The sequence below is a fragment of the Erithacus rubecula genome (assembly GCF_903797595.1).
Source record: "Erithacus rubecula genome assembly, chromosome: 23".
NCBI classification, from domain to species: Eukaryota; Metazoa; Chordata; class Aves; order Passeriformes; family Muscicapidae; genus Erithacus; species Erithacus rubecula.
In genome coordinates this window covers 7,245,363-7,272,726 of record NC_136675.1, presented here as the reverse complement: position 1 = coordinate 7,272,726, position 27,364 = coordinate 7,245,363, and the positions used below count along the sequence as shown (strand labels likewise).

Below are 27,364 nucleotides of genomic sequence, written 5' to 3'. Positions count from 1 at the left end.
GCTGTGTACAGCTGTGTACAGCTGTGTACAGGTATGTACAGGTGTTACAGGTGTTACAGGTGTTACAGGTGTGCCCAGGGAGCGCAGACCCTGCAGCCCCACGTTTCCCCCGGCCGATATGAAGGTGTGCGTGTGACGGGGGGTGGCGCCCCCCGGCAGGGACCCCCACACCCCGGGCCGGGGCGGGGCGGGGCGGGGCGGGACGAGGCGGGGCCGCCCCCCTCCCCCGCCGCCACCGGGCCGCCTCCCGCATCTGCTGCGCTGCGCTCTCCCGGGAGATCCGCGGACACCCCTCCGCCGGGACCGGGCCGAGCCGGGCCGAGCCGGGCCGGGCCATGGCCCCGCCGGGCCCCGCGGCGCTGCGCTGCGCGCTGCTGTGCGCGCTGCTGTGCGCGCAGGGACCCGCTCCCACCCGCGCAGGTACGGCCGGGGGCGGGAGGGGAGCTCGGGCCTTCGCGGCTTCGGGGCAGCTCAACTTTTCTGTGGGGGTTGGTTTTCTCCCAGGGGTTCCTCTCGCCCCCGCGGGACTCGGTCGCTTTGGTTTGGGGGAGAGGGACCCCCGCTCCCAGCCACGCTCGGGGGGCTGCGACCCCCGAGGGCCAGGGGGCTGCGCTGGGCTGCAGCGGCATAAGCAGGGTCCCAGCTGCTCCCCAAAAAGTGCGGGGATCTCGTGGGGGAGAGGGAAACGGAGCCGTCACCTCCTTCCCGAGCTGCTGCAACTCCGGACATTAATTATGCAAAGCCCAGGCTTCCTCCGCTCCCCCTCTCCCATCCCCCGGTGCTGCAGGGACAATTTCCACCCTGACTGATCCCGGCGGGACCCACGCGTGTTCCCAGAGCGCCCGTGAGGGGGGGCTGCCCCCAGCCGGCCCCGCTGCCCCCCTCCATCCCCTCCCTCCCCACACCTGCCGGCAGCAGCGGGAGTTGACAGCGCTGGGCTCAAACGCCTGTTCCTGCGACTGCCGCGATAAAAATAAATTATAAACCTGCCTAAACCCTTGCGAACAAAGTCCTACTTTCCCATTGGCTCCCGGCAGGTCTCCAAATGCTGGGAGGGGGGGCCAGCGGCGTGCCCACCTCCCCCTCCTGTAGCCATGGCAATGGGGCCGCAGCATCTCCGCTTCCTTAGCCACCAGTTGCCCCCTTGGCTTTTCCTGGGAAAGAAGGAAAGGGGATTTTCTATCAGTCGGGCGTGGTTTTCAGGGACCCCGAAAAGCTGGGGGGCTCCAGCTGGTCCCTGCAAGGGGAAGCGGTGTGGTGGGAAGCGCTGCCGGCAGAGATGCCTTGTTCCCTGGGGAGCCAGCCCGGGGGAATGAATGCAGCCCGCAAGAGCCTCCTGCCAGCCCTGCGAGGAGGGTTTGCCCCCGGAGCAGGGAGACGCACCCAGCGTGGGGAATGGCTCCCGGCTCTTTCCCGGGACGCTGCAAACGCGGGCGTGGGAGGCGGCGAGGTGCGGGCAGGGCCGGCCGCAGCTCCTCGCAGCCTCCCTCGCCGGCAGACAGCGCTGTAAATTAATGATGAGCGCGTGTGGGGGAAGAGCAGCTCCGCAAACACCAGAGTGACTCACGGCCCCCCCGGGCCGGGGGCAGCGGGGGTCCCGCGGGGTGGCCCGGGTGGGCAGAGGTGACACTGCTCAGGTAACCCCGACCAGGCTGGAGCTGCCTCCTCACCTCATTTCAACCCCCACCGAAAGCTCCCAGATCCCAGCGCTGGGGCTGGGGGATGTTTCCTGAGCTGGGGGTGCTGGGGGCTGCGGGGGGCCCCTCGCTGGGGGGCTGGTGATGAACACCCCGTGGGGACGGGGCTGCTGGGCCAGGTGCTATTGCATGTGCCCTCATTCCTCCTGCTGCATCACCAGAATTGCCCCTCCATGGAGCTGGGGGTCCAGCCCCCACCCCACCGCCCGAGGGAGGGGCGCTCACCCTGCCCTCATGGCTTTTCCCTGGCTTTGGCAGGCGAGTGTGGCAAGCTGAGGTCCTGCGAGATGTGCACGGGCAGCAGCCACCCCCACAACGGCACCGACTGCGTCTGGGTGGGCTGCGGGACCCCGGAGGAGCCAGGTGAGGGCTGGGCTGGCACAGGAGGGGCTCTCACCACCCCTCCCCAGCCGTGCCCGGGTGGTGCCGGCACTCAGCACCATCGGGTGCCCGGTGCCAGCTGCTTTCACTGAGCTGCTCAAGGCCCAGCTCAGCTGTTTGGGGCTCTGCCCTGCGGGGGTGCAGCTCTGAGACCCCTCCCCTCAGATGGACCCTCAGGGCAGCCACTGCCTGTCCCGGTCTGGGGGCCTGGGACAGCTCTGCTCCCTGTTCCCGCAGAATCCGGGAGCTGCGTGCGGAGAGGCTCGGCCGTGCGGGAGAGCTGCGCCCTCTACAACAGCAGCGCCGTGTGCCGAGGTACCCCAGAGCCCGAACCCCCGAGCCCTGAACCCCCAGAGCCCGAACCCCCCGAGCCCTGAACCCTCAGAGCCCAAACCCCCCGAGCCCTGAACCCCCAGAGCCCGAACCCCCAGAGCCCTGAACCCCAAACCCCCAGACCCTCTGACCTGCTGCTGCAGGTGCCAGGGCCACGGGGATCAAATCCCACCACCAGCACAGGGACACGGCTGCAGGGCTGTGTGGCAATGTCCCTGTCACCCCTTTTACCCCTTCCCTCTGTCCCTGCCCTCTCCAGCACTGAAGTCGCACACGGAAGAGCCTCCACGATCCCATAGCAAGGAGCCAGTGACACACCCCACAAGTGAGTGGGTCTGGGGAGGGGTGGGATGGGGGTCCTGGGTGCCCCAGGGGTCAGTGCTGTCCCATCAAGGCTCTTCCCCCTCTGTTTCACACCCCTGTGGGAGGGATGAGCGGAGCTGCCCCCAGGGCTGTGCCAGGCCCCAGCTCTGTCCCCGTCCCCTCTCCCTGCACGGGGCAGTGCAGTGACTCGTGACCCGCATCCTGAGCAAGCCCTGACTCGGTCCTTGCTGGGAATCGCCACCTCCAGCCTGGCTGGGAGCAAAGGAGCCGCTTCCAGTAAAGGGGAACTGGAGAGCTCTGGGCTCATTGCAGTGGGTAACCAGAGCCTGGAGCCTGCTGAATTATTGATCCCACTGGGATCCTTTTGCCACTGGCTCCTTTCCTGCAGCTCCAGCTGCTCTGGCATGGAAAGGGGCTGAGCCCATCCCGACATTCGTTGGTGGAGACATCCCAGCTTCCATTCCTCCCTGTGCAGCCACTGGTTCCTTCACAGACCCCAATCCCCTCTCTTTGCTCCACATGTGTGCTCAGGGATGCCAACTGCACCCAGAACTCCCTAAACCTGCCCTTTTCCCTGGCCAGCAGGGACCACCACCACCAGCGCCCCGCTGACGGGCAGCCCCGAGTTCCACCCGCCCGGCTTCGACACGGCGAGTTTCATCGGGGGCATCGTGCTGGTGCTCTGCGTCCAGGCCGTCGCCTTCTTCGTCATCAAGTTCATCAAGTCAAAGGACAGCACCTACCAAACGCTGTAAGGACAGGGACTGGGCTGGGGGGGACCCGGGGCGAGCCCAGCCTTGGAGTCAGGGGGTCACCTGGGGTGTCCTGTCCCTGTCCTGTCCCTGTCCCTATCCCTGTCCCTGTCCCGTCTCTGTGTCTGCCCATGCCCCGTCCTGTCCTGTCCTGTCCTGTCCTGTCCCTGTCCCTGTCCTGTCTCTCCGCTCTGCTGTGCCCTGTGTCCCGTGGCTCCTTGTGCCAGCCCCCCTCGCCCTGCAGGGGATGGTTTGGGAGATGGAGGGGTGGGTTCATGTCCCCTGCCTGTCCGTCTGTCCGTCTGTCCTGCCCCTCTGTCTGCCGGTGTCTGGCTGGATCCTGGCTCTGAGCCCCGCAGGGAGCGGGAGGGTCCCAGGTCCGTCTCTTGGAGCTGAGTCGGGGGTCTCTGTGCTCTGCCCGTCCCGGGGGTCGCTGTGTCTGACGTAGGGGGCTCTGCCCTCTCTCTGTTTCCTTCCACGCTGCCAGAGAGGACAACCAGTAGGTTCTGGGAGCAGTGGGGAGGGGGTGTCCCCCCGCACCCCCAGAGCTTCACCCTCCCCTGGCACCTCCCCGGGCACGGGGGGATCGTGGACCCCCCTCCTGGTTTGCATGGCGCTGTTTGGGTGTTTCCCAGCTGTTTTTGCTGTTTTCTAGGAGTTGTTAGGGATGGAAAGGAAGGGGGTCCCCTCAGGAGCCCCTCAGGGGTGCAGCCCCAAAGAGCCCCTTCTGCCACCTGGGTGAGGTGTCTCCAGTGTCCCCAGCCTCCCCACAGTGGGGTGCAGCCCCCTCACCCTGAGCCTCCGTGACAGCACAGCCTGCAGGGCTCCCAGTGTGGCCCCGGCAGCCCCCTGTCTGCTCTCAGCACCCCCTGACCCACACCCTTGAGGCTCGGTGCGCCGGGGGTCCCCCTTCCCCTCGGGAACCCGTGGGTGCTTTTCCCTCTAGCAGAGCACCCAACCATGCCCTGAGCCCCCCGTGCCCCCCGTGCCCGCCAGGGGAGCGGAGCCAGGGCCTTGCTGTGTGCTTTTGCTGTGCCTCTGTGTGCTCTGGGGGGGTCCCCTCTCCCCCACCCTCTTTCTGTGTGCTGTTTTGGGGAGGGGGCTGCGTGTCGTGTGCTGTGGGGTGACACTTGTAGCTCGGGCTGCCCCCATTAAACTCTGCGAGGTGGTGTCCGTGTGTGTCCGGGGGTTGCTGTGGCTGGGGGTGCAGGGGGGTCCAACCACGGGGTGGGTGGGCACTGGGACACTCCCTGGGGGGCTGCGAGGGGCTGGGACCCCTGAGTGAAGCCCCCCAGGACCTTTCCTGCCACGTCTCCTCTCTGTCCGATGCACCAGGATCTGAGGGCCCCAGGCTGGGGGTCGCTGTCCCCGCCCTCCCCGGGTGAAGAGGCCACTGCTGGTGTCACCCCGCCCACGCCCACCCACCACGACTATGCAAAGCTGGGGCCAGCAGGGTGTGGCAGCAGGGTGTGGCAGCTGGGTGGGGCCAGCTGGGTGCGGCAGCAGGGTGGGGCCAGCAGGGTGGGGCCAGGAGGGTGTGGCAGCAGGGTGATGCCCCCATCCCTGTCCCTGGGGTGCTCCGGGGGTTTGCACCCTCTGGCTGCCCCCAGGGGATGCAGCTGGGCAAGGGGGGCCCATCCAGCCCAGAATCCCACCTTGGGTCCCCCACCCTGTGCTTGCCCAGGGCACCCAGGGATCACAGCACTCGTGGCCATGGGGGTCCCTTTGCTGGCCCCAGCCCCAGGGGCAGAGTTCGAGCTGGAACTGGGGGGACAGAAACCAATAAAGGATTTTCCTGTAATTTCTGGTGTCTGTGTCATTGTCACCCTCCTCCTGTCACCCCGGAGCCCCAGCAGGGTGCTGTCCCGGGAGATTCTGGTTACAGAAACACCTTTGGGGATTTGGCTGTTCCTGCCCACAGCGAGTACTCGTGGGCGGCCCAAGTGACTCCAGTGCTCCCAGTGACCAGGGACAAGGACCCGGTGTGGGTCCCAAAGGGACAGGGCAGCCCGGTGTGGGGTACCCCGGTAAGAAAAGGGGGATCCCGGTAGAGCAGTGACTCCCCCGCCCCACCCAAGGCCACTGGAGCCCCGGGGCTGGCAGGACAGTGACAGGAGCAGCGGGACCCAGCAGCTCCAGCCCCACAGCGAAGGGACAAGTCAGGGTATGGAGGCCAGTGCAATAAACACCCCCCAGACGTGCCCACGGCAATAAAAAGCTGCCAGCCGTGCCTCTGGCGCCACTTCATTGCTGCTGAAGGGGAGGGCACAGCCCCCAGCCCGCACAGCGCTGCCCCAGCCCCGCCGGCTACGCCCGTGGCACCAGGTTGGTGCGCAGGGGCAGCAGAGCCTCCACCCAGCGCCCGGGCTGCTGCAGCAGCTGCTGCCACACTCCCCGCTCCTCCGGCGTCGAGTCCATCCAGCCCACCGGCAGCCCGTAGCTGCTCCCTGGGAGACAGAGCCGTGTCACCCGGCCTGTGGCACCGGGGCCACGCTGGGGAGGGGGTCCGGGGCTGGGGGTCTGGGATTTGGGGTCCGGGGCTGGGGTCCCTCCCCTCACCCCCTGGGGGTCTGGGATTTGGGGTCCGGGGCTGGGGGTCTGGGATTTGGGGTCCGGGGCTGGGGTCCCTCCCCTCACCCCCTGGGGGTCTGGGATTTGGGGTCCGGGGCTGGGGTCCCTCCCCTCACCCCCTGGGGGTCTGGGATTTGGGGTCCCCCCCTCACTCCCTGGGGCTCCGGGGCCGGTCCCCCCTCACCGGTGCCCAGGCTGAGGCGGACTCCGCCCAGCTGGCGCTTGGAAAAGGCCTCGTGGTGCCAGAGGGTGAACTCGGCGCACGCCTCGCCCAGGTCCTTGGCCTGGAAGCCGTCGTACACCATGGTGTGGTTGAAGAGGGGGTTCAGGCTCCGCTTCACCACCCGCGTTTTCTGCCGGCTGGCCTTGCTGTCATCGGGCAGCACGTAGCTGGGGCGGCAGGGGGTGAGCGGGGGGCGCTCCGCAGGGCCCCCCCGGCTGCCCCCAGGTGCCACCCCCGCCCTCACCACTGCACGAAGGCGTCCACGGTGCCGCTCTGCAGCGGGATGAGGCTCTGAGCGTCCTTCACCCAGATGTGCAGCTCGCCCGTGGGTGGCATCCCCGCTCCTGAGGGAATGAAGGGTCAGGGCACCCTGCAGTGCCACCCCCATCCCCCCCCCACCCACGGGCCCCTCTCACCTTCCGAGCCCGCGGGGATGAACTTCAGCGCCAGGTTGAGGCTGCCCCGGCTGGCGAGGCCGTCCGAGGGGACGGGCATCTGGAGGACAGGGGGGTTACGGGGGCACTGCGCCACCAGCGGGGCTGGGGGCCGAGGGGCTCACCCGTGGCTGCAGACTGAACCACTCGGGGCGAGTGTTGGCCCAGTCCCAGGTGCCCAGGGCCACCTCCACCTCCCCCAGGAACAGGTTCCTGCCCAGGCTGTCGTGGTGCCACACGGAGAGGTTCAGGGTCCGGCCCTGCAGGTCCCTCTTGTCCAGCTTGTACTAGAGCAGAGGGGACACAGGGTGAGATTATCCACCCCCACCCGCCCCATGTGAACCGTGGGACCCTCCAAACCCTCCCCAAAAGAGGGTCAGGAACCTTGAGGGTCTCATTGAAGACGGGATCCAAGCTCCTCTTCCTCACCGCGGTCTTGCGCTTGCTGCGGTTGGACTTGTCGGGCAGCAGGTACGTCTTGATGTACCTGGGGCCAAGAAACGGGCTGGGGGAGCGGGGGGCAGCGGGGGCGTCCCCTGGGCGGTGCCTGGGGCCAAGAAACGGGCTGGGGGAGCGGGGCCGGGGTGGGCAGTGCCGGGGGTGGGGCACTCACGGGTCCGAGCGCTGCCTCTTGGCCTCGGCCAGCTCGCGGCAGCGCAGCACGTGAACCTGCAGCTCCTTCTGGCCCGGGTGGTAGCGCAGGGAGAACTGCACACAGCCCCGCACGGGCACCCGGCCCAGCTCCCCCTCGCTGTACAGGCTCATCAGGCTCCCGCTCAGCTGCGGGGGGACACAGGGGGGTCAGGATGCTGGGGGGAGCCCCCAGTCCCCTTCCCAGTCCCATTCCCAGTCCCATTCCCAGCCCTGTACCGTGGAGGAGCTGAGGCTGGACACGGAGGAGCTGGTGCTCAGCAGGCTCGGGGGGGGTGTGGCCGTTCTGTGGGTACAGAGGGTCTGGGGGTGTCTCATCCGTCTGGGGGGTCTCTGGTCTCTGGAAATGCAAAGAGGGGTCAGCACCTCCTCCTTGGGCCCGCAGACCCACTGAGGACACCCAGCTCCCAGCAGTGTCTGGTGCTTGGCCACAGCCCACGCTGTGCTGGCTTTGTTCAGTCCCCCAGGTCTCCAAAACCCCACACAGCTGCCTCCAAAACTCCCTGCACCCCTCTCCAGCTCCCTCAATCTTATAGAGCCCTCCCCAAAATCCATACAGCGCCCCCAGTCCCCTCCCACCTGCCCAGCGCTGTGGCTGCTCTGTGCCGAGTCCGGCTCCTCCTCATCCTCCTCCTCCTCCCTGCTGGATGAGCCGAGGCCGTTCTCCCCCGCTGTGTCACCTGCAGGGACAAGGGGGGCGTGCCCAGGGCAGGAGGGGGACCCCAGGGAGGCTGGTGAGCAGCGCTGGGGGCTGCAGCCCCCCATCCCCCCACAGCACACCCCCCATCCCGTACCTGGCTGTGCCGGGCTGTCCTGCTCCCTCGCCGGGATGTCACCCCGCAGCGGGGACATCGGGGTCCCCTCCACGGCCGGGGCGGGGGGGCTGGGCTGCGAGGGAAGGGTGAGAACGGGACCCCGGCGCCCCCTCCTCCCCCAGCTGCTCCCCACAGCCCTCTGTGCTCCAAACAGCTGAGGGGTGACCCGTGGGACACCCCAGGGACACTGTGTGGGACATTTCCCGCTGCTCCCCAGGGCTCAGGATCGCTCCAGGCTCAGAACAGCCTCGGGAGGGCCCTGGGGGCGCTGCAGGGCGACCCCCACCAACCACCGGGGGTCAGGTACTGCCCAAACCCCACCCAGGCACCCACCTGGGGCTCAGGGGCCTCCTGCACCTCCTCTGTGGGGGAACTGTGGGGAGAGAGCACCGTTAGTTTGGTCTCGATGGTGGACAGATGGACACCGAGAAAGTGGGACACCCTGTGATAATGGACAGATGGACACTGGGATGGTGGACAGACAGTGGTGGGCAGATGGAGACCCTGGAGTGACGGGCAGACCCCAGCCCTGACTGCACCAGCCCGAGGGCTCTGCTCCCCCTCCAGCCCCCTTGTGCCCCCCCAGCGGGTACCGGGGAGATGCCACAGCCCGGGGCACCCCTGGGGTGACGCCCTTTCCTTCCTTCCTCCCTTTCCTCACCTTTCGTCCGTCTCCAAGGCTCCATCCTCATCCTCCCTCTCCTCTGCCAGAGGCTCGTCGATGGCCTCCAGCTCGCCCAGACTGGGGTCACGTTCCAGCTCCCCCGTTCCTGGCGACATCGGGGAGCTCAGCGGGCCCAGTCCCGTTCCCCCCATCCCCCAATCCCCGTTCCCCCCGTTCCCCGCGTACCCCGGGGCCGCCTCCTGCGGCGGATGGAGGCTCGCACCAGGTCGGAGCCCAGCGGCTGCTGGTGCCGCCGGGCCCGCGCGTCGCTGAACCAGTCCCCGGTGAGGATCCGCAGCCGCGCCGGGTCCGACACCGACTTGCGGAGTTTGCTGGGGGGCGGGAGGGGACACTGGGACCCCCGCCCTGGCACTGCCACCGGCCCCATACCACTCCCCAGAGCCTTCCCAACCCAAGGAACTGCTCCGGCGGGGTCTGGGTGACACCAACCACCCCAAAAGAGTCTGGGGGACAGAGCCACCCCCTCCCGGGGCATGGGGGACCCTCGGTGCTGGTGTGACAAACCGGGGGCTTTCCCCTGACTGAGCTCAGTGGGTGACGCCATCACCAGGTGAAAAGGGGACCTGGCTGTGTCCCCAGGGGTGATGTCCCCGAGCTGACCGCTCCCGGGGGTCCCTGCTGCCCCTGAGGGACCCCCGGCCCACCTGATGCGCCCCTGCTCTCGCCGCCGGAGCAGCCAGTCCCGGCGCAGCACCTCGGCGATGCAGCTGCGCTCCTGCTCCGTCAGGAAGCTCAGGTCCAGCAGCGACCCGGGCTCCAGGGCCATGTCGGGGCGCGGGGACAGCGCGGGGACAGCGCGGGGGGCCGGGCAGGGGGGCGCGGGGGGCTCAGCGCTCCGGGCGTGCACCAGCGATGCCAACATCGGGAGAGGCACCTCGGGCAGGAGCCCCCTCGGCCATCCTGCTGGGAGGAAAGGGGGAGCTCAGCGCACCCCCGAACAGCCCCGTGCCCGCCCGCGGGGCACAGCCCGGGGGGCGCGGGGACAGCGCGGCTCCTCCCGCCGCGGCTCCGTGCCAGCCCCGCCTTGATCCCGGCCCGTGTTTGCCCAGCGTGTTTGCCAAGGGCTGGCTCTGCCCCTGCCCCTGCCCCTGCCCCTGCCCCTGCCCCAGGGCTGCACCGGCACACGGACAGCAGGGCTTGGCTGAGACCGAACCGGGCTGAGACCGAACCGGGCTGAGACCGAACGGGACTGAGACCGAACGGGGCTGAGACCGAACGGGGCTGAGACCGAATCGGGCTGAGACCGAGCCCGGGCTTAGACCGAACCGGACTGAGACCGAGCCGGGCTGAGACCGAGCCGGACTGAGACCGAATCGGGCTGAGACCGAGCCCGGGCTTAGACCAAACCGGGCTGAGACCAAGCCGGGCTGAGACCGAGCCGGACTGAGACCGAACCGGGCTAAGAACGAACCGAACTGAGACCGAACCGGACTGAGACCGAACTCAGCTCATTGCATCTCCCACAGGGCTCTTGCCCCATGCCCGGCGTTGCCTCACGGCCCTTCCTGCCCCCAGTGTTGGGAAAGCGCTGCCTGTTGCCACCAAGGGCAGGAAATTGCAGCAGCCGTGGGGCAGGATCCGCCTGGACCCCCCGGGCACCCCCTGGGCACCCCCGGGCGCCCCCCGTGTCCCTGGGCACCCACAGAGCCCGGCGCGGCTGGGGTGTCCCACCTCCACCAGTGGCCCTGTCCCCGCCCCACGTTTGGGGACCCCAGCCCAGGTCAGCCCCAGCAAACCAGCCCCAGGGACCCCCATCACACACAGGGGAACCCCAACACCCCCGGCCCCCTCAGGACAGGAACCTGGGACACCCACATGGGCCCGGGAGGGGGCTGGGGGGACACGAACCGGCTCCCCCCGGGCTGGGGTGATGCTGCCGCTCTCTCCCCGCCGCAGCCGCTCGTATCCTGTTTACCGCCGGCACACGGGGGGGTCACCCCGGAACAGAGCCGCCACCTAAAAATGTCACCTAAGTCTGAGCCAGGCGCTGCTGTGCTGCTCGGCTCCCTGCGGGGACCCCAAAACCGAGCTGTGAAGCACCAGAGCCCCGCCAGAGTGAGAGGGGTGCTGGGCACCCGGCCCCCTACCCCGCACGGGGACCAGTCAAACCAGTTCAACCTCCCCAGCGAGCCACAGTCCCCCTTTTTTCATTGCAGGCAGCCCGACAAGGTGGAAAAGGGCTCCGGACGGCGTGAAACACCCCCCACACCCCCTCCCCAAAATGCACGCAGGCCCAGCCCCTCCGGGGTGAACCCCAGCACCCGCAGGAACCGGCGGATCGCAGCACAGCCCCACAGCGGGACCCCCCCGCAGCCCCCATCCCGGGGGTGACCCCGGGCAGAGCCAGGCCCTGTCACAGCGTGGGGACAGCAGAGCTCACCCCTGACCGCGTGAGTGCCCCCAGCCCACGGCTCTCCCCGGGGAGCAGAGCGGGGGGGTGAGGGGCGTGCAGCCCCCCAAGAGGGGCGGGAGGAGCCGGGGACCCCCCCCAGCCCCCAAAGAGCCGGCGCAGCCCCCCCTTGGCGGGTTCAGCCCCACGCCCCCACTCACCTGCCCAGGTGACGGGGTCTCCGTGGCTCGCCGCCCCCCAGCGCCCCCGGTCCCACCCCCGGCTCTGGGTGCTGCCCGGGGTGACTCAACCGCAGCCCTGCGAGCGCCTCCGCGCCCGGCGGCACGAAAGCAGGGACTGGAGCCGGCAGCACCCGCCGGACGGGACTGAACTGGGCTGAACTGGGAGGCGCCAGGCGCCTGGGAAGGGGTGGCGCAGGGGGGATGCGCCCCGGGACGGGGGGACCCCAAGCCTGGTGGAGACTCGAAGCCGAGGGGGTGGAAGGGGGCATGGGGTGGGGGGTGTGCCAGCCGGGTGTCACAGGGGTGCTGGGGGCAGGAGGAGGCGCTGGGGCTCCCGGGAGAGCGCTGGGCTGCACTGGGAGAACTGGGAGGACTGGTCTGTGCTGGGCATGGGCGAGCAGTCCCTGGCCCCTGCAGCCCCCCCACCCCAAAAACCCAGTGGGGAGCAACACCAGGTCCCTGGGGCTCTGCAGGACCCCCATCCCCAGGGTGTCCTCGGCTCCATGGCCCCCATCCCATAACGCATTCCCAGCCCACGGGACGGCCCCAGCCCCCTCCTCAAACCCCTCCCATTCCCACCCCACATTCCCAATCCAGCCCCACAACCCCCATCCCGCCGGGAACAATGGGAATGGCCGGGGGTCCTGGCACCCAGCACCACCCTGGGGCTCAGCCCCTCGCAGGATGGGGCCAGCAGTGCCAGGCAGGGACAAACCCCGCAGGAGCACAGGGCTGGGGTGGGGGTCAGGCTCCCCCCGGCTTCAGTGTGAGATGCAGCACCTGCCGAGCACAGAACCGCAAGAAAAGGGGGTTATTTTTAGCCTGGTTTCTCAGGAAATGAGACTTCAGCAGCGGCTTGGTGTGTCTGTCCGTGGGCCACTCTCCCCTTTCTCCCTTGCAGGGCGCGCAGGGCTCAGCTCTGGTGTGAGGGGGCCAGAGAAATGGGATCCGTGCTCTGGGCGTGCTGGGAATGCAGCCTGGAGCTGCAGGGGGACAATGACAGGAGGACACTGAGTCCCCACCGGGCTCCTCGTGGGCTGGGGGCTCAGCTCTGGCTCCCCCCGGGCCCTTTGCTGGGTCTCAGGGGCTGGGGACGGAGGCTGCAGCAGCCCAGCGGCACCCAGGAGGGCCCTGGCCAGCAGCACAGCTGAGCCAGGAGCCAGGCCAGCCCTCGGGGACGGTTTCCTGCAGCCAGCCCCTGGAGCAGCTCGGAGGAGCAGCCACAGGCACGGAGCAGGCTTTGTCTCGTTTTGGGGGTGCGTGGGCAGCCCCGGGCCAGCAGCGAGTCCCAGCCTGCTCCCAGCCCCAGACTGGGAGTGCAGGCAAGTCTGGTTCTCCTGCGGGGAAACTGAGGCAGGAGCCCGAGCTGGAGGATCGGCAGAGACCCAGCGGTGGATTTTTGGGAGGTGGGGAAGAACACCCACGTGTCCCCCCAAAGCCACAGGGCCGCCTGGAGCTTCCCCTCTGGCAGCTGCAAAAGAGTGACCCCACTTCAAAGGCGGCTCCATGGGGGAGCCGGGGACCCCCAGCCCCGCTGGGCTCGGTCACACTCGGGGCTCACTCCGGGATCAGCGAACCAGAGGCAGCTGGGATGGATGCTGACATTCCATCCTGCAGCGTTCCTGGCTCCGGGGCTGGGCTGAGAGCCCGGAGGGGAGCGGGGCTCGCCCTCAGCCCCCTGCCCTGGGCACCCCCGCACCCCTCCGACCCCGCGTTCCCCCAGCTGAGCCGGCTCAGCTCCCACACCCCGCCCCGGTCCCCCGCAGCAGCGGGTTTGGGAACTCCTGCCAGGCTTGGGAGGCGGCCCCGAGGGCTTCGGCATCCTCACCTCACCTTCCGGGCAGATGCGTGTGGGATAAAGCCCCGGGAGCCGAGGCTGCCTGGAGGGGCACAGCAGGAGGATCCAGGTGCTTTTCCATAAAATGGCTGCACCATGAAATCCCCTGGCCTCGGACACAACCTAATTTGAAGGCTGATGTGCTCCCCCCCACCGCTCAGCCTCTGGATATCAGATGGAACAGAAAATCAGCGGCTGCATCTGCAGTCAGCAGGCGCAGCTCTCCCTGCTCGCAGCCCAGATCCTGCTGGCAGAGGGGAAATGAGCCTGGCTCTTTGCTCCAGGCAGCCCCAGGGCCAGGACAGGCGTCCCCTCCCCTGGGGACAGGGGACTCGGGGCTGGGAAGGGAGTGAGCTGGGAAAGCTGTGCCTCCTGGAAAAAAGGACACAGGAGAGACAAAAGGGAAGCTGCTCACAGCTGGAGGGAATCAGCCTTGGAAAAAAGCATCTCCCACCCCACAACACTTGGCTGCCCCTGCCCAGACATCGAGACCCCACATTAAATCCCACAAGCTCTTCCTGCACTGCAGGGCTGGGGAATTCTCCTGCCCCAAACCTCCTTCCCAGCAGCAGGGCTGTGAGCTCTCCCTGGAGTGGGAAAAGGGCGAGCTCACAAAGCCAAAGGTGTGGGAGCTGCAGGATGCAGCTCCCTCGGGCAGGAGAGACCCTGATCCCAACCCTGCCTGGCTGAGGGCTGCAGGAGGGAAGAGCAGCACTTGGAGATATCCACAGAAATCAGTTTATTTCCCTGCCGTCGGGATTATGAAACCACAGAAGCAGAGTTTAAATATTTACAAAGAAACCCAGCGCCCCGCAGAGATGAAGGGAACAAAGGATGAGGGACGGGGGCTCGCCCTCGCCATTCCAAACTCCCTGTGCTGAAGAGCATCAGGAGCAAACCAGAGGGAATGTCACAGTGGGGATGTGGAAGTCCGGGGGCCCCCTGGCACCCCCAAGTCCCAGCTTTGGCAATTCTTGCAGAGATCATGGATAAAACGGTTATTGCTGAGGGGGCTCCAGCCCCGGGCTGGGCACCCCAAGGAATCACACAGAACCCAACACGCAGGGAAAGGCTCATTCCCCTCTCCCACCCGGCTGGGCTCGGCCCCTGGGCACAGAACAGAGCTCAGCCTTCCATCCAGGCTCTCTCTGACAGGGATTTCAGCCTTCAGCAGCCTCCACCCCACTCTCCCCACAGGCAGGGAACCACTGCACAGAGCTGCTGCAGCTCCAGCTGCTGGGGAAGGGCACAGGGGGGTGAGAGAGGGACAGGGATGAGCAGCAGGAGGAAGGGCTGATGTAAAAGTGACTGAGGAAGAGGGGGAAACACAGAAACGAGCTCAGGAGGGTCCAACCCTCCCGTGGCTGGAGGGCTCAGGGAAGGGGGAGAGGCACATGGGGAGGGGTCTGAGAGCCCAGAGGGCTGAGGAAGCTGCAGACATGGCTGGGACCCCAGAAAAGCCTTCCTGCTGGCACAAGCACTCCTCAAAATGGATTCCTTAGAACCCACCAGGTTCTGGAGTGATGAGCTGATTTTTCAGGTATGGGTGGAAAAGCTCTTCTCTCACCTCTGCATTCAGCAGGGACCTGCTCAGCTGCACATGACCCTGCAGCCCAGGCTTGGCTTTAACACTCCCCGGGCTCAGAGCCCCCCAAAATCAGCACCTGCAGAGCAGACCCAGCTGCAGAAGGGGCTCCAGGTCACATCCAAAGCCCCTCCCTGCCTGGCACTGGGGGACACCCCCTGCACAAGCTGTGCTCCTCACAGTGACCCCTGCACAGCCCCTGTGCCAGCTGCGCTCTGCAAAGCTCCCTAAACCATTCCTCAGTCCTAGCCAGGAGAAAGCCACTGCCCCAGCTTGCCAAGCCCAGTCAGACAGGAAACTTCCAGCCTCTCCAGCTCCTCCTTTCAGCTCTAGGCTCAGGTGCTGCTCCCACTGAGGTTTCCCAGCCCCAGGCTCAGCCTCTCTGCTGCAGCTGCACGGGGATCAAAGGGGAACAAGAGCCTTGTGAGGAGTGCAGTGCCAGAATTAGCAACTGAGAGCCCGAGGAGAAGCAGGGGAGTGCTGTTTCCTCTGGCACAAGCTAAAAGGGACAAGGGGCTGCCTCCCAAAGCTGCAGCAGGCTCCTGAAGGGGGGCACCCTGCCAGGAGCCCTTCCCAAGGCAGCCCTTGGGCTTTCCTGCCTTTCCAGGCTCACCGGCAGCACCAGGAGAGCTGGCCCTGCCCAGAGCATCCCTCAGGAGGGTCCCACCTCAACAGCCACTGCTGGGCCATGGCTGAGTGCTGGGGCACCCCCTCCTCCCAGAAGAACCCCACCTTCCCTCTGGAGAGATGTGCCACAGGGGAAACAGCAGCTCCTGACTGGAGACCCAGGGACCTGGAGGAAGCATCAGGTGAAGAGGGGAAAGCAGGTGATCAGAGAGACCCTCCCAAGGTGCATCTGCCCGTGCCACTGCAGGAGGCAGAGCCTGCCTGGAGGCTTTTCTTGGCACTGAAAGCAAAGGTGCCCACCCTCTGGTGTCCTGGTCCCATCCCCAGCTCCCCAGCTGCAGAAAGGGAGGGAGCAGAAGCTTCCAGAACCCTGGCACCGAGAGATGCCATGGCCAGAACTGAACAGGAGGAAAAGAAGCCAACTCCAGGAGACTGAGATGAGCTGGCACAGTGCAGTGGGGCTGCCACCTGCCCTGGAAAAGGCTCCCAGAGCCCCAGGCCTCCATCCCTGGATCAGTCCCAGCTCCTTCCTCTGTGTGCTCAGGGGGCAGGGCTGCCATCACCGCAGGTGCAGGGTCAGAACCACGGTCACAATCACCCCCAGGAAGAGCACAAAGGGCAGCCAGGTCTTCACAAATCCCCCTATGCTGCAGGAGGGAAAGGGGGAAGGTTTAAATGTGAGAATCAGCAGAGACAAAAGGATGGGAGAAAAACTGGAGGAATCAGATGCATGACTGCTACCTGTTGCACCACCACACACCCCACCCTGGAAATTCAGTGTTAAAAACTCAGACTCAACCAGAACCACAATAAATGTATCACAAACAACAGGGCTGGAGTCTCCTTCCAGCTTAGATTAAGTCAAAGAGAAGCCCATTTCATACCTGCACAGACAGGAATGGTGACAGGAGGCCACAAAACATGAAACCCTTTACCACAGGGCTAGTTATTCTGACTGCTGGTGGATTTAACCAAGGCAGCTGGAGCTATCCTTGCCCAAAAGCAGGTAAAGAAGCTCTTCCAGAACAGGGGAGACCACAGAAATGGAGTTTCATATAGGGCATCCCTCACAGAATCTCCTTCTCAGGCACAGGAGCTGAAATGGAGGTTCAAAACCCCTTCCTTAAGGAAAGCTCGGGGTTTCCCTCCCCACTCCAGTTGGAAGCTCCACAGCAGCTGGAAATCAGACCAGTTTTTATGTAAACAAGATTCAAGAGAGGGGAGGGAAACCAGTAATCCTTGGAGAGAAGCCATCCTGCGACCTTATGTTCTGACCTAACCCAGCCAGAAGACAACACAGAAGGAGATCTGCTTTAGCCAGCATTTCCCAAATTCCAGGCACTCCAAATCAGCAGCCAAACAGTATTTTGGGAGCAGCATCTAGTGCAACCCAGCAAGCACTCCTGCTTCTCCTGCTGAGCACAGGCAGTGACAGCTCCACCCACAGCTTGGGGGGATGCTTGTCCCTTCTCCATGGGCCAGGTGATGCCTCAGGGGGCTCAGGAGAAGGGAAGAGCCCCTCCTGCTGCTGAGTGCAGCCTGTCCCTCAGCTCACCTGACGTATTTCCCATAGAGCAGTGTGAAGAAGCACAGTTTCACCATGTTCCACGAGGTGCTGTTATCGTATCTCATCAAGTTTAAGGCCAGGGCCACGTGGGAATGGCAGTTGTCACAGCAAAGGTTGTGCTAGAACACAAAAAGGGATTAGGAATCCTGTCCCTGAGGTTTCCTGATCCTGGTGGAGAGCCCTGGTGGCTCCAGGAGCCAAGTGCTGGGGAGGAATCCCCTCAAAGCACTGCAGAGTTGTGTGGTGGGGAATGGTCTGGGTTGGATGGACCCTGCTCCAAGCTGGCCCTGAAGCCTTGCAGCAGGGATGGGGTATCCAGGGTGTCCCTGGGCACCCCTGTGGGATGGGTGCCCCCTCCCTGCCCCCCTCCCTCAGCAGCACAGGCTGTACCATGCGGTGCTTGTACTCCTCAGACGCGTCGTGCACGGCCGTGTCCCACGCGTTGGCTCCCGTGGCAAAGACTTTGCTGGGATCCAGTTTCCAGTACCTGGAAGGGTGAGAACAGCTTCCTTTGCACTGCACCACTGCTGCAGCTCCCTCACTGCTTGCTCCTCCCAGGGGGATGGTGGAGTCACAGTGTGCTGAGCTGCAAAGGCCCCACGAGGGGCACTGAGCCCAACGCCCTGCCCCGGATAGAGGCAGCAGCTCTGGCATGCAGAGCCCAGCTCCCAGCACCCTCACACCCAGAGAGAAACCACAGGGCACAGGCACTGCCCTGAACTGCTCCCACATCCCAAAGCAACCTCCCAGCCCTTCCAAACACACGCCTGACCCGAGACACAAGCCCAGGCCCTTGTCCCCAGAGCCCTGCCAGGATGTGAGTGGCACAGTTCTCAGCACAGGCAGGCAGTGTTTACTCAGAGCACTTGCTAACATCATCCTAGAATGGTTCAGCCTTTTCTTTGCCTTTTCTCTAACAAAGGCTCCACACAGCTCTGGTTATTAACACCACCATGCTGCTTAAAAGATTTAATTTAAGTGGTTTCCTGAAAAGCAGAGACACAGCAGCCACCAAGGTGAGTGAGCACCTGGAAAAGCCATGTCACAGCAGGTCTGCCCCAGGAACTGCAGGGCAGTTTAACACCAACACACAGCACTTACTTCACAGGTTTCCCAAATGCCATGTTGTCTTCCTAGAAAAGAAAAAAGGAGAACTGTCTCAGGAGGAGGAAGCCAATGTTGAGGGCATGGATGGTGCTGGCTGGGTGATCCCACTGCCCCAGACACCAATCCTGCTGTGCCTGGCTTTGGATTCCCACTGTTTCCATTCTCTGCTCTGGCCATGGGCATATTTACACTCCACACAGCGACACCACTTTCCTACAAGTGCCTAGGCACTTCAGCTACTCAGAATTAAGATAATTTAAAGTCCAAACCTCTGATTTAGAGCCTGGAATACAAAATTTTTTCCCCCCTTCTTCTCACCAAACTAGCCATTATTTATCATGCCACCAAATGAGCTCCAGTGAGGATCCCAGATCCTCAAAACCAGCTAAAGGTGTTAATGGAGCTGGAGAAGGCAGGGCTGGCTCAGAAACCCCCGGGGCAGGGGAGCAGCAGGGGAAGCAGGAGCTCAGCAGGAGCTGCAGCAGGAATTGCAGCAGGAGCCCAGCAGGAACACAGCAGGAATTGCAGCAGGAATTGCAGCAGGAACTCAGCAGGAATTGCAGCAGGAGCCCAGCAGGAACTCAGCAGGAATTGCAGCAGGAGCCCGGCAGCAGCTCAGCAGGAATTGCAGCAGCAGCTCAGCAGGAATTGCAGCAGGAATTGCATCAGGAATTTCAGCAGGAGCCCAGCAGGAGCCCAGCAGCAGCTCAGCAGATACTCACAGACACGAAGTAGGGCCCCGCGAAGTCGCGGATGACGCCGGCCGAGGTGCAGATGCCCATGTGGCCAATGATGGGGAACAGCCACCTGCAGGGAGCAGACAGGGGATCAGCCCTGCCACAGCCAGGGACACAGGGACACAGGGACACAGGGACACCCAGGGACAGCCAGGGACACGGAGCTGGGGACAGGGCTGCACGGGACACGGCAGGAGGAGAGCAGTGATGAACAGCCCCGGCCCCAGGGCAGGAGGCTGGAGAGAGCAGAGCACACTGCACAGGGCCCTGCACACACCTGGGCAGGGAAGGGGAGCCCAGTGCCCACACAAACCCCTCTGTGCAGCCAAGCACAGAGATCAGATCCTGCAGGAGCTGCCCTGGAGAAAACCGGCCTTTCCACTCCAGCAACCAAAAGCAGGTCACCCTGCCCACCTTCCCAGCACGCTGCAGCTTCCCACTGCAACCTAGATTGAAGCTCAGACAGAAAACTGAGTTCCTGGCTTTGGGAACAGCATTCCCTCCCCTAAATGATCCCACTGTTTCACAGCCCTTCTCCCTGATGGACACTCACAGCCCCAGGGAGCAGCAGACCAATATCCCAACCCCCTTCCACGCTCAGATGTATATCCAAATATCTGTAGCTATACTGTCAGACCCATGTGCAGCTCCTTCCATCACCATCACACAGGAGTGAACACTCCAGCTCACATTCCAGTCCTCCCCCACACGCTACAGCACCCTCGGGTTTGATCTCCTGATTTCTCTCTCCCTGAGGGACTGAGTGGCTCTGGCAGCTCCCTTCTGCACTCCCACCGGGGTTAGGAATGTTACAAAGCTCTGGAAAAATCCTCCAGGAACAGGCTGAGGTGAAAATTTTAAGCAATGAAAAAGAGAGGAGATACAAGAGGCGTCAGGAGGGGAAGTGCAGCCTGTCCCGGGCGAGCTCCCGATCCCGGCACAGCCCACACCACAGCTTGTACCTGACTGCGAGCAAACAAACGTCACCTGACGGAGCCGGGGAAGAGCAGGCTGCAAAAACAAGCCTGGCTGCGCCCAGCCGGCCCCACGGCACAGCTCTGCCCCTTCCCACGGCCGCGGCAGAGCCCGGCACGGCAGCGAGCCCCGAGGCACCAACAGCGGCGCGCCGGGACCCACCGCCCCCGCACGGGCTGCCCCCGCCCGGCGGCCCCGCCCGGCCCTCCCGGGATCCGTGCGGGACAGCCCGGGCGGCGGAGCCAGCCCCGGATCCGTGCGGGACAGCCCGGGCAGCGGAGCCAGCCCCGGATCCGTGCGGGACAGCCCGGGCGGCGGAGCCAGCCCCGGATCCGTGCGGGACAGCCCGGGCAGCGGAGCCTTCCCGGGATCCGTGCGGGACAGCCCGGGCAGCGGAACCAGCCCCGGATCCGTGCGGGACAGCCCGGGCAGCGGAACCAGCCCCGGATCCGTGCGGGACAGCCCGGGCGGCGGAACCAGCCCCACGACCGGGAAGGCTGCAGGAACCAGCCGCTCCCGGGGCCGGGACAGGCAGCGGGGACTCGGGAGGGGCGAGGGGGGGACCCGGAGAAGGTCCCGACAAAGGGGAGGGGGATCCAGGGGGGCGAGAGGGGATCAGAGGGGAGAGGGGCCCGGTTCAGGGCGCGGCGGCCCCGGGCACTGAGGGGGTCCCGTCCCGGGCACTGAGGGGGTCCCGTCCCGGGCACTGAGGGGGTCCCGTCACAGGCACTGAGGGGGTCCCGTCCCGGGCATTGAGGGGGTCCCGTCCCGGCACTGAGGGGGTCCCGTCCCGGGCACTGAGGGGGTCCCGTCCCGGGCACTGAGGGGGTCCCGTCCCGGCACTGAGGGGGTCCCGTCACAGGCACTGAGGGGGTCCCGTCCCGGGCAGTGAGGGGGTCCCGTCCCGGGCACTGAGGGGGTCCCGTCCCGGCACTGAGGGGGTCCCGTCCCGGGCAGTGAGGGGGTCCCGTCCGGGCACTGAGGGGGTCCCGTCCCGGGCACTGAGGGGGTCCCGTCCGGGCACTGAGGGGGGTCCCGTCCCGGCACTGAGGGGGGTCCCGTCCCGGGCAGTGAGGGGGTCCCGTCCGGGCACTGAGGGGGTCCCGTCCCGGGCACTGAGGGGGTCCCGTCCGGGCACTGAGGGGGTCCCGTCCCGGCACTGAGGGGGTCCCGTCCCGGGCACTGAGGGGGTCCCGTCACAGGCACTGAGGGGGTCCCGTCCCGGGCACTGAGGGGGTCCCGTCCCGGGCAGTGAGGGGGTCCCGTCCCGGGCACTGAGGGGGTCCCGTCCCGGGCAGTGAGGGGGTCCCGTCCCGGGCACTGAGGGGGTCCCGTCCCGGGCAGTGAGGGGGTCCCGTCACAGGCACTGAGGGGGTCCCGTCCCGGGCATTGAGGGGGTCCCGTCCCGGGCACTGAGGGGGTCCCGTCCCGGCACTGAGGGGGTCCCGTCCCGGGCAGTGAGGGGGTCCCGTCCCGGGCACTGAGGGGGTCCCGTCCCGGGCATTGAGGGGGTCCCGTCCCGGGCACTGAGGGGGTCCCGTGCCGGCACTGAGGGGGTCCCGTCCCGGTCATTGAGGGGGTCCCGTCCCGGTCATTGAGGGGGTCCCGTCACAGGCACTGAGGGGGTCCCGTCCCGGTCATTGAGGGGGTCCCGTCCCGGCCGCGGCCCCGCCGCTCCGCCCGTGCCTGCCCCGAGCCCGGCCCGCCCCGGCCCCGGCGCCGCGCTCACGTCAGGACGGGGATCGGGGTCCACACCACGCAGTGCGGGAAGCGGCCGCGCTCCGCGTCCGGCGCGGCGCCGCCGCCGCCATTGAACTGCTTCATCCCGGGCTCCGCCGCCGCCATGCCCGGGGCGCGCCCGCCGCGCGTCACTTCCGGCGGGCCCGGAGCACTTCCGGGACGGGAACGGGATAGGAACGGGGAACGGAATGGGAACGGGGAACGGGAACGGAACGGGAACGGGAACGGAATGGGAACGGGAATGGGAACGGGGAACGGGACGGGAACGGGAACGGGAACGGGAACGGGAACGGGGAACGGGATGGGAATGGGAATGGGAATGGGAACGGGAACGGGAACGGGGAACGGGATGGGAACGGGAATGGGAACGGGGAACGGGAACGGGGAACGGGATGGGAATGGGAATGGGAACGGGGAACGGGAACGGGAACGGGCAACGGAATGGGAACGGGAATGGGAACGGGGAACGGGAACGGGATGGGAATGGGAATGGGAATGAGAATGGGAACGGGAACGGGAACGGGGAACGGGATGGGAACGGGAATGGGAACGGGGAACGGGAACGGGGAACGGGATGGGAATGGGAATGGGAACGGGAACGGGAATGGGAACGGGAACGGGAACGGGGAACGGGATGGGAATGGAATGGGAATGAGAACGGGAACGGGAACGGGGAACGGGAACGGGAACGGGAATGGGAACGGAATGGGAATGGGAATGGGATGGGAATGGGAATGGGAATGGGAATGGGAATGGGAATGGAACAGGAACGGGACGGGAACGGGAACGGGAACAGAACGGGGATGGGAATGGGAATGGGAATGGGACAGGAACGGGGAACGGGACGGGAATGGGATGGGAACGGGAAACGGGGAATGGGAACGGGGACAGGACAGGATCGGGGAATGGGAATGGGGAATGGAATGGGAACGGGACAGGAACGGGAACGGGACGGGATAGGAACAGGGAATGGGAATGGGACAGGAACGGGGAACGGGAATGGGAACAGGGAACGGGATGGGAATGGGAACGGGAACAGGGAATGGGAACGGGGAACGGGATGGGAATGGGAACGGGGACAGGACAGGAACGGGAACGGAACGGGAACAGGATAGGAATGGGAACGGGAACAGAACGGGGAATGGGAACGGGAGCGGGAAACAGGAAACGGGAATGGGAACCGGGAACGGGACAGGGCCAAGACCAGGGAACGGGAACGGGGAACTGGGAACGGGATGGGACAGGAACAGGATAAGACCGGGAACGGGAATGGGACCGGGCCGGGGCCCAGCCCCAGAAACAGCCCCACAGCCCCAACCTGGAGCCCACAGCCCCTCCCGACCCCAAATCCAGCCCGCAGCCCCTCCCGACCCCAAATCCAGCCCACAGCCCCTCCGGACCCCAAATCCAGCCCGCAGCCCCTCCCGACCCCAAATCCAGCCCACAGCCCCTCCGGACCCCAAATCCAGCCCGCAGCCCCTCCCGACCCCAAATGCAGCCCACAGCCCCTCCGGACCCCAAATCCAGCCCACAGCCCCTCCGGACCCCAAATCCAGCCCGCAGCCCCTCCGGACCCCAAATCCAGCCCGCAGCCCCTCCCGACCCCAAATGCAGCCCCCTCCCCGCCCGGGGCCGGCAGCAGAGCCCAAAGCAGAATCACCATCCCACGGAGCCCCCGGGACAGGGGGGAGCTGCCAGAGCAGCAGCCTCTGCAGAGGGAAACGGGGCTAGAAAAGAACTTTATTGGCTTTATTGGGTGTTAAATTCAGACTGTACGAGGACACTGGAGAAATGTGCTTGTTGCAGATTGCCCCCGGGAGCACAGTGAGACCACAGGGGGGCTGGGGCAGCCCCAGCCCAGCCCAGGAGGGGATGTTCTGCCCCAGGGGGCAGGAGAGCTGCCGGTGCCCCCTCCCAGCCTCTGCATCCTGCCACCTTTTCCTCATTTCCTTCTCACGCACAGCCGTGCTTCCCTCAGGGCACGGAGCAGCTCCAGGAGAGCTGCTGTGCCAGGGCTGGCAATCCCAAAAACAGCCTTGTCCCTCCCTGCACGTGGCACAGAGGTGGCACAGAGCCAAGGTGGCCTTGGATTTGGGGACTGACAAACCCAGCATTCACCACGAGCTCACAGCTCCCACTGTGACCAGCCTTCCTCCACCAAGGCTTGTCCCTGCTCTGTGTCCTGCTCTCCCTTCCCTGCCCCGTCCCCCTGGCCAGGCTGAGTCCAGCCAGGGGTGTTCTGTGTTCCAGGGGATGGGTGATCTCTGCCCCCAGAGCAGGGCTGCTGCCACAGAAAGTGGCACAGAGGTTTCCTGTCAAGCTGGCCTCTCCTGCCAGCCACAGGAACTCCCCTTGAGCACTCAGCTCTCTGATGGAAGGGAATCCACAAAACAGTCTCCACAGGAGAGAAAGCTGAGGAGATCAAACACCTGAGAGTGAAGCCATGGCTGGTGCTTCGGTTTCTGTTTTCCTATTTTAGGACAGAGAGTAATGCAAGAGGGGAAGTTAGTCTGGGTAAGAGGAAGGAATCCTTCCCTGCGAGGGTGGCAGGGCCTGGCACAGGAGCCCAGAGCAGCTGTGGCCACCCCTGGATCCCTGGCAGTGCCCAAGGCCAGGATGGAGGGGCTTGGGGCAGCCAAGGGAAGCTGTGCCTGCCGTGGCAGGGCTGGAATGAGATGCTCCTTCCAACCCTTAACACTCCATGATTCCATTCTGGCACTTGGGATGGAAGATGCACACGAAGGTCGTGTTCCAGTGAACACTTTTTGTTCGACAAAGAAAAAAACCCCAGCATTGATTTGCTCCAGGCCAACATAAATATCAGAGATTGTGAAAAAGCCACGAGTGAGGGCCAATGCTCACATCAGCTAATGTGGTCCTGGCACGTTTGTCGGATTAGGCAATGGATTTGCTCTTCCTGCTCATGGCTGGGAGCTGCTAAGCAGGATATCGCCAGGGAGCAGCTCCTTGGCAAAGGCACAGCAGGGACAGCAGGGACAGCAGTGTCCCCGCAGTGCCACCTCCCGCCCGGCCCGGGGGCACTTCACGCACTTCCCTCCCTCGTAAACCCAGTGCAGGAAGGCAAACCCAGCTGCCGGAGCTCGGCAAGAACACAGCTTTCCCCAGGCTGCATTTTAAAAAAATAATTAAACCCGAAATCAATAGAGCACTGGTTTGCCGTGCAGCTCTTTGTGTCTGCCAGGGAAGCAGGAGGGCTCTCCAGCCCCGGCAGAGCACGGCTGAGCTGGAGCTGACAGCAGGGTCTTCCTGGTGACAACTGGAAAGCTGCTGCTGTTGTGCTGCTATTGATCTAAGCAGAATACAAAACACCTGAAGTCAGCAGGGAAAAATAGCTGCAGTTGGAAAAGGAGCTGTGGGGGGGAGGACAGGGAGGGGAGAGCAGGTAAGAAGTTCTCCATGCATAAAATTAAAGGCCGGGGTTTTATTGCAGCTCTCTTGCCTGGCTAGAGCCCTGGATCGATGTGCAGAGCAGGAATGGTGCCACCATTGTTCGTGCAAGCAGAAACAAAAGGCTGTGCCAGGGCCTTGCCCGCGGGGCTGTGTGCGTGCCCCAGCCCCGGGACAGGGGCCGCTCGGGCACCCCGAGCCCTGCCGGGGTCCGTGTGGGGCACGGGGCTGACCCAGCCCTGCTGGACCCCGGCCCGGCCGCGATTCGGCTCCTCCTGCCCCAGGCGGGCCCGGGGCGCCGCAGCTGCGGGCGCCGCTCCAGTTCCCGTTCAGCAGCGCTGTCCCCGAACCTGCCCCGGGATCCTGCCCCGGAACCTCCCCCCGCCCCGGGATCCTGCCCCGGGAACCTGCCCCCGGTACCTGCCCCGGAACCTGCCCCCGAACCTGCCCCGGGAACCTGCCCCGGGAACCTCCCCCTGCCCCGGAACCTGCCCGGGAACCTGCCCCCGGTACCTGCCCCGGAACCTGCCCCCGAACCTGACCCGGGATCCTGCCCCGGGAACCTCCCCCTGCCCCGGAATCTGCCCCGGGAACCTCCCCCTGCCCCGGGAACCTGCCCCGGGATTCTGCCCCGGGATTCTGCCCCGGGAACCTGCCCCGGGAACCTGCCCCGGGAACCTCCCCCTGCCCCGGAACCTGCCCCGGGAACCTCCCCCTGCCCCGGAACCTGCCCCGGGAACCTGCCCCCGAACCTGCCCCGGGATCCTGACCCGGGAACCTCCCCCTGCCCCGGAACCTGCCCCGGGAACCTGCCCGGGATCCTGACCCGGGATCCTGCCCCGGGAACCTGCCCCGGGAACCTCCCCCTGCCCCCGGTACCTGCCCCCGGTACCTGCCCCGGGAACCTGCCCCGGGAACCTCCCCCTGCCCCGGAACCTGCCCCGTGCGGCAGCGGGGCTGCCGGGACCGGAGCAGATCCCTCCCCCCGACACTGAGAGCCCCGGAGCTGCTGGAAGTGTCACCGAGGCTGGGCTGCGGGGGGACACCGGCCCCGCGTGTCCTGGCCGGGCTTTGTGCCGCTCCCCGCTCTGCTCTGCTCTGCCCCAGCCTCTCCTGGCCAGAGCCGTCCCTGGGCTCTGCCGGTGCCATCGCTCACGGCCACGGCCACGCCGGGCTCAGCCCTGAGCCCCCAGCTCCAGCCCTGCGCTTTTCTCTCTCCGTGTCACTGCAGTTCCTGCTCTCCTCTCCCTTGTGATGAATAAATCCCATTTATTTCACCTCTGACACAGGGGATCCAACCCGCAGGGCTCCACTTCCCCCAGGGACGAGGGGCGCCCGTGGCAGCGCTCCCAGAGCCGAGTGCTGGTTTTGGTGATTTCCCAGCCTTGGAATCCAGGACAGAACGCAGCTCCTCTCCAGGCCAGCCCTAAAGGGGGTCCCCATCAGCCTCCCCTCCTGCAGCAGCAGGGGCTGAGCTCCTCCCAGCACCCGGAGCACTCCCAGCTCCTGCTCCCATCGTGCTCACACACAGCACCATCTCCAGCCCCTGGCAGGTTTGTTGCTGGCACTGCCAACAGTTCCATCAGAGAAAAGTGAATTTGTCAGTCAGGCTGCAACTGTTCCTCCCCCCACATCCCAGAGCATATCCCTCCTCTGCCTCCTCAACCCAATCCTCTCATCCAAATGACAAATAAAACTAATTTTCTGGGTCCTTCTACCCATTTCCACCCACAATTCGAACACTCGGCTTCCAACCACTCACTCCAAGAGCTGACCCAATTAGCTGATTGCCAATTCCAGCTATGGATGCTCATTGCTTTGTTAAAGCAGAGCTGCCTTTTAAAGCAATAATTTATATCAGACAGGATTTGAAATGAAGAGGCCTCAAAAGACCTTCATTGAGAGGTGTCCAACAGGAATTTTTAAGAGAAGGGTTCAAATGGATTCTGCAAATAACAGCCTGGTTTTCCAGCTCTCCCTTAAGGCCTGCAGCTTGGAGAGCAAGGAAATGTTTGGGAGGTTTTGCAGCAGGAACCCAGAGGGAAGAGTGAGTTTGTGAAATCCTTTACAAAGCTGGTGCTGTGAGGCAGGGGAGGTGCTGCTGCTGGCACAGAACACCCTGCAGGTCCCTCGGGAAGGGGGGCTCAGCCAGAGCACCCCGGGCTCCCAGCCCAGCCCAAGGGACTCCTTGGGGCACAAGGCAGGGTGGGCTCTGCAGCCTTGCCCTCTCCACTCAGGAGTGTGAAAGGTTTTGCTGCGTCTGGGACACCCCTGGGACCCAGGAGCAGCTCTGCAGGACCTGCTTCCCCTCCCAGGCAGCTGCTCCCAACCCTCACCCTCGGGC

The 27,364-nt window shown here is 65.3% G+C and overlaps 3 protein-coding genes across 4 annotated transcripts; 1 reads left to right on the top strand and 2 right to left on the bottom strand.

The window, feature by feature from the left end:
• Positions 1–241: 241 nt before the first annotated feature.
• CD164L2 (CD164 molecule like 2) lies at positions 242–4,906 on the top strand (the record flags this gene model as incomplete). Of its 2 annotated transcripts, XM_079325777.1 has the most annotated exons (6): positions 242–420; positions 1,956–2,060; positions 2,316–2,393; positions 2,671–2,736; positions 3,321–3,486; positions 4,823–4,906. In XM_079325777.1, exons 1-6 carry the CDS (start codon positions 336–338, stop codon positions 4,827–4,829), a joined length of 507 nt encoding a protein of 168 aa, XP_079181903.1. In that variant the 5' UTR covers positions 242–335. The 2 variants fall into 2 exon arrangements, with proteins under 2 accessions (XP_079181903.1, XP_079181904.1); XM_079325778.1 differs by lacking the exon at positions 4,823–4,906 and having other exon boundaries at positions 3,321–3,490.
• An 879-nt stretch (positions 4,907–5,785) lies between these two features.
• On the bottom strand, positions 5,786–11,434 carry SYTL1 (synaptotagmin like 1). Its single transcript, XM_079325573.1, is given in 16 exon segments — positions 5,786–5,934; positions 6,243–6,448; positions 6,526–6,625; positions 6,698–6,776; positions 6,841–7,002; positions 7,100–7,202; positions 7,329–7,495; positions 7,586–7,639; positions 7,641–7,706; positions 7,946–8,046; positions 8,161–8,254; positions 8,515–8,554; positions 8,843–8,951; positions 9,032–9,177; positions 9,511–9,769; positions 11,417–11,434. Coding segments are annotated over 15 exon segments (1,785 nt in total). The 5' UTR covers positions 9,729–9,769; positions 11,417–11,434; the 3' UTR covers positions 5,786–5,794.
• Positions 11,435–13,998: 2,564 nt separating this feature from the next.
• TMEM222 (transmembrane protein 222) lies at positions 13,999–21,745 on the bottom strand. The gene is made up of 6 exons (XM_079325773.1): positions 21,602–21,745; positions 18,883–18,967; positions 18,155–18,186; positions 17,444–17,540; positions 17,042–17,172; positions 13,999–16,133 (listed from the first exon to the last, which is right to left on the bottom strand). Exons 1-6 carry the CDS (start codon positions 21,715–21,717, stop codon positions 16,046–16,048), a joined length of 549 nt encoding a protein of 182 aa, XP_079181899.1. The 5' UTR covers positions 21,718–21,745; the 3' UTR covers positions 13,999–16,045.
• Positions 21,746–27,364: the final 5,619 nt, after the last annotated feature.

What these genes read in the sequence shown, in the direction of transcription:
- TMEM222 (XM_079325773.1), bottom strand. Translation starts at nt 21,717, where the DNA reads ATGGCGGCGGCGGAGCCCGGGATGAAGCAGTTCAATGGCGGCGGCGGC. An exon ending in GCATTTGGGAAACCTGTGAA is followed by an intron (nt 17,541 to 18,154) that starts GTAAGTGCTGTG and finishes TCACCCTTCCAG; the next exon opens with GTACTGGAAACTGGATCCCA. An exon ending in CTCTATGGGAAATACGTCAG is followed by an intron (nt 16,134 to 17,041) that starts GTGAGCTGAGGG and finishes TCCCTCCTGCAG; the next exon opens with CATAGGGGGATTTGTGAAGA.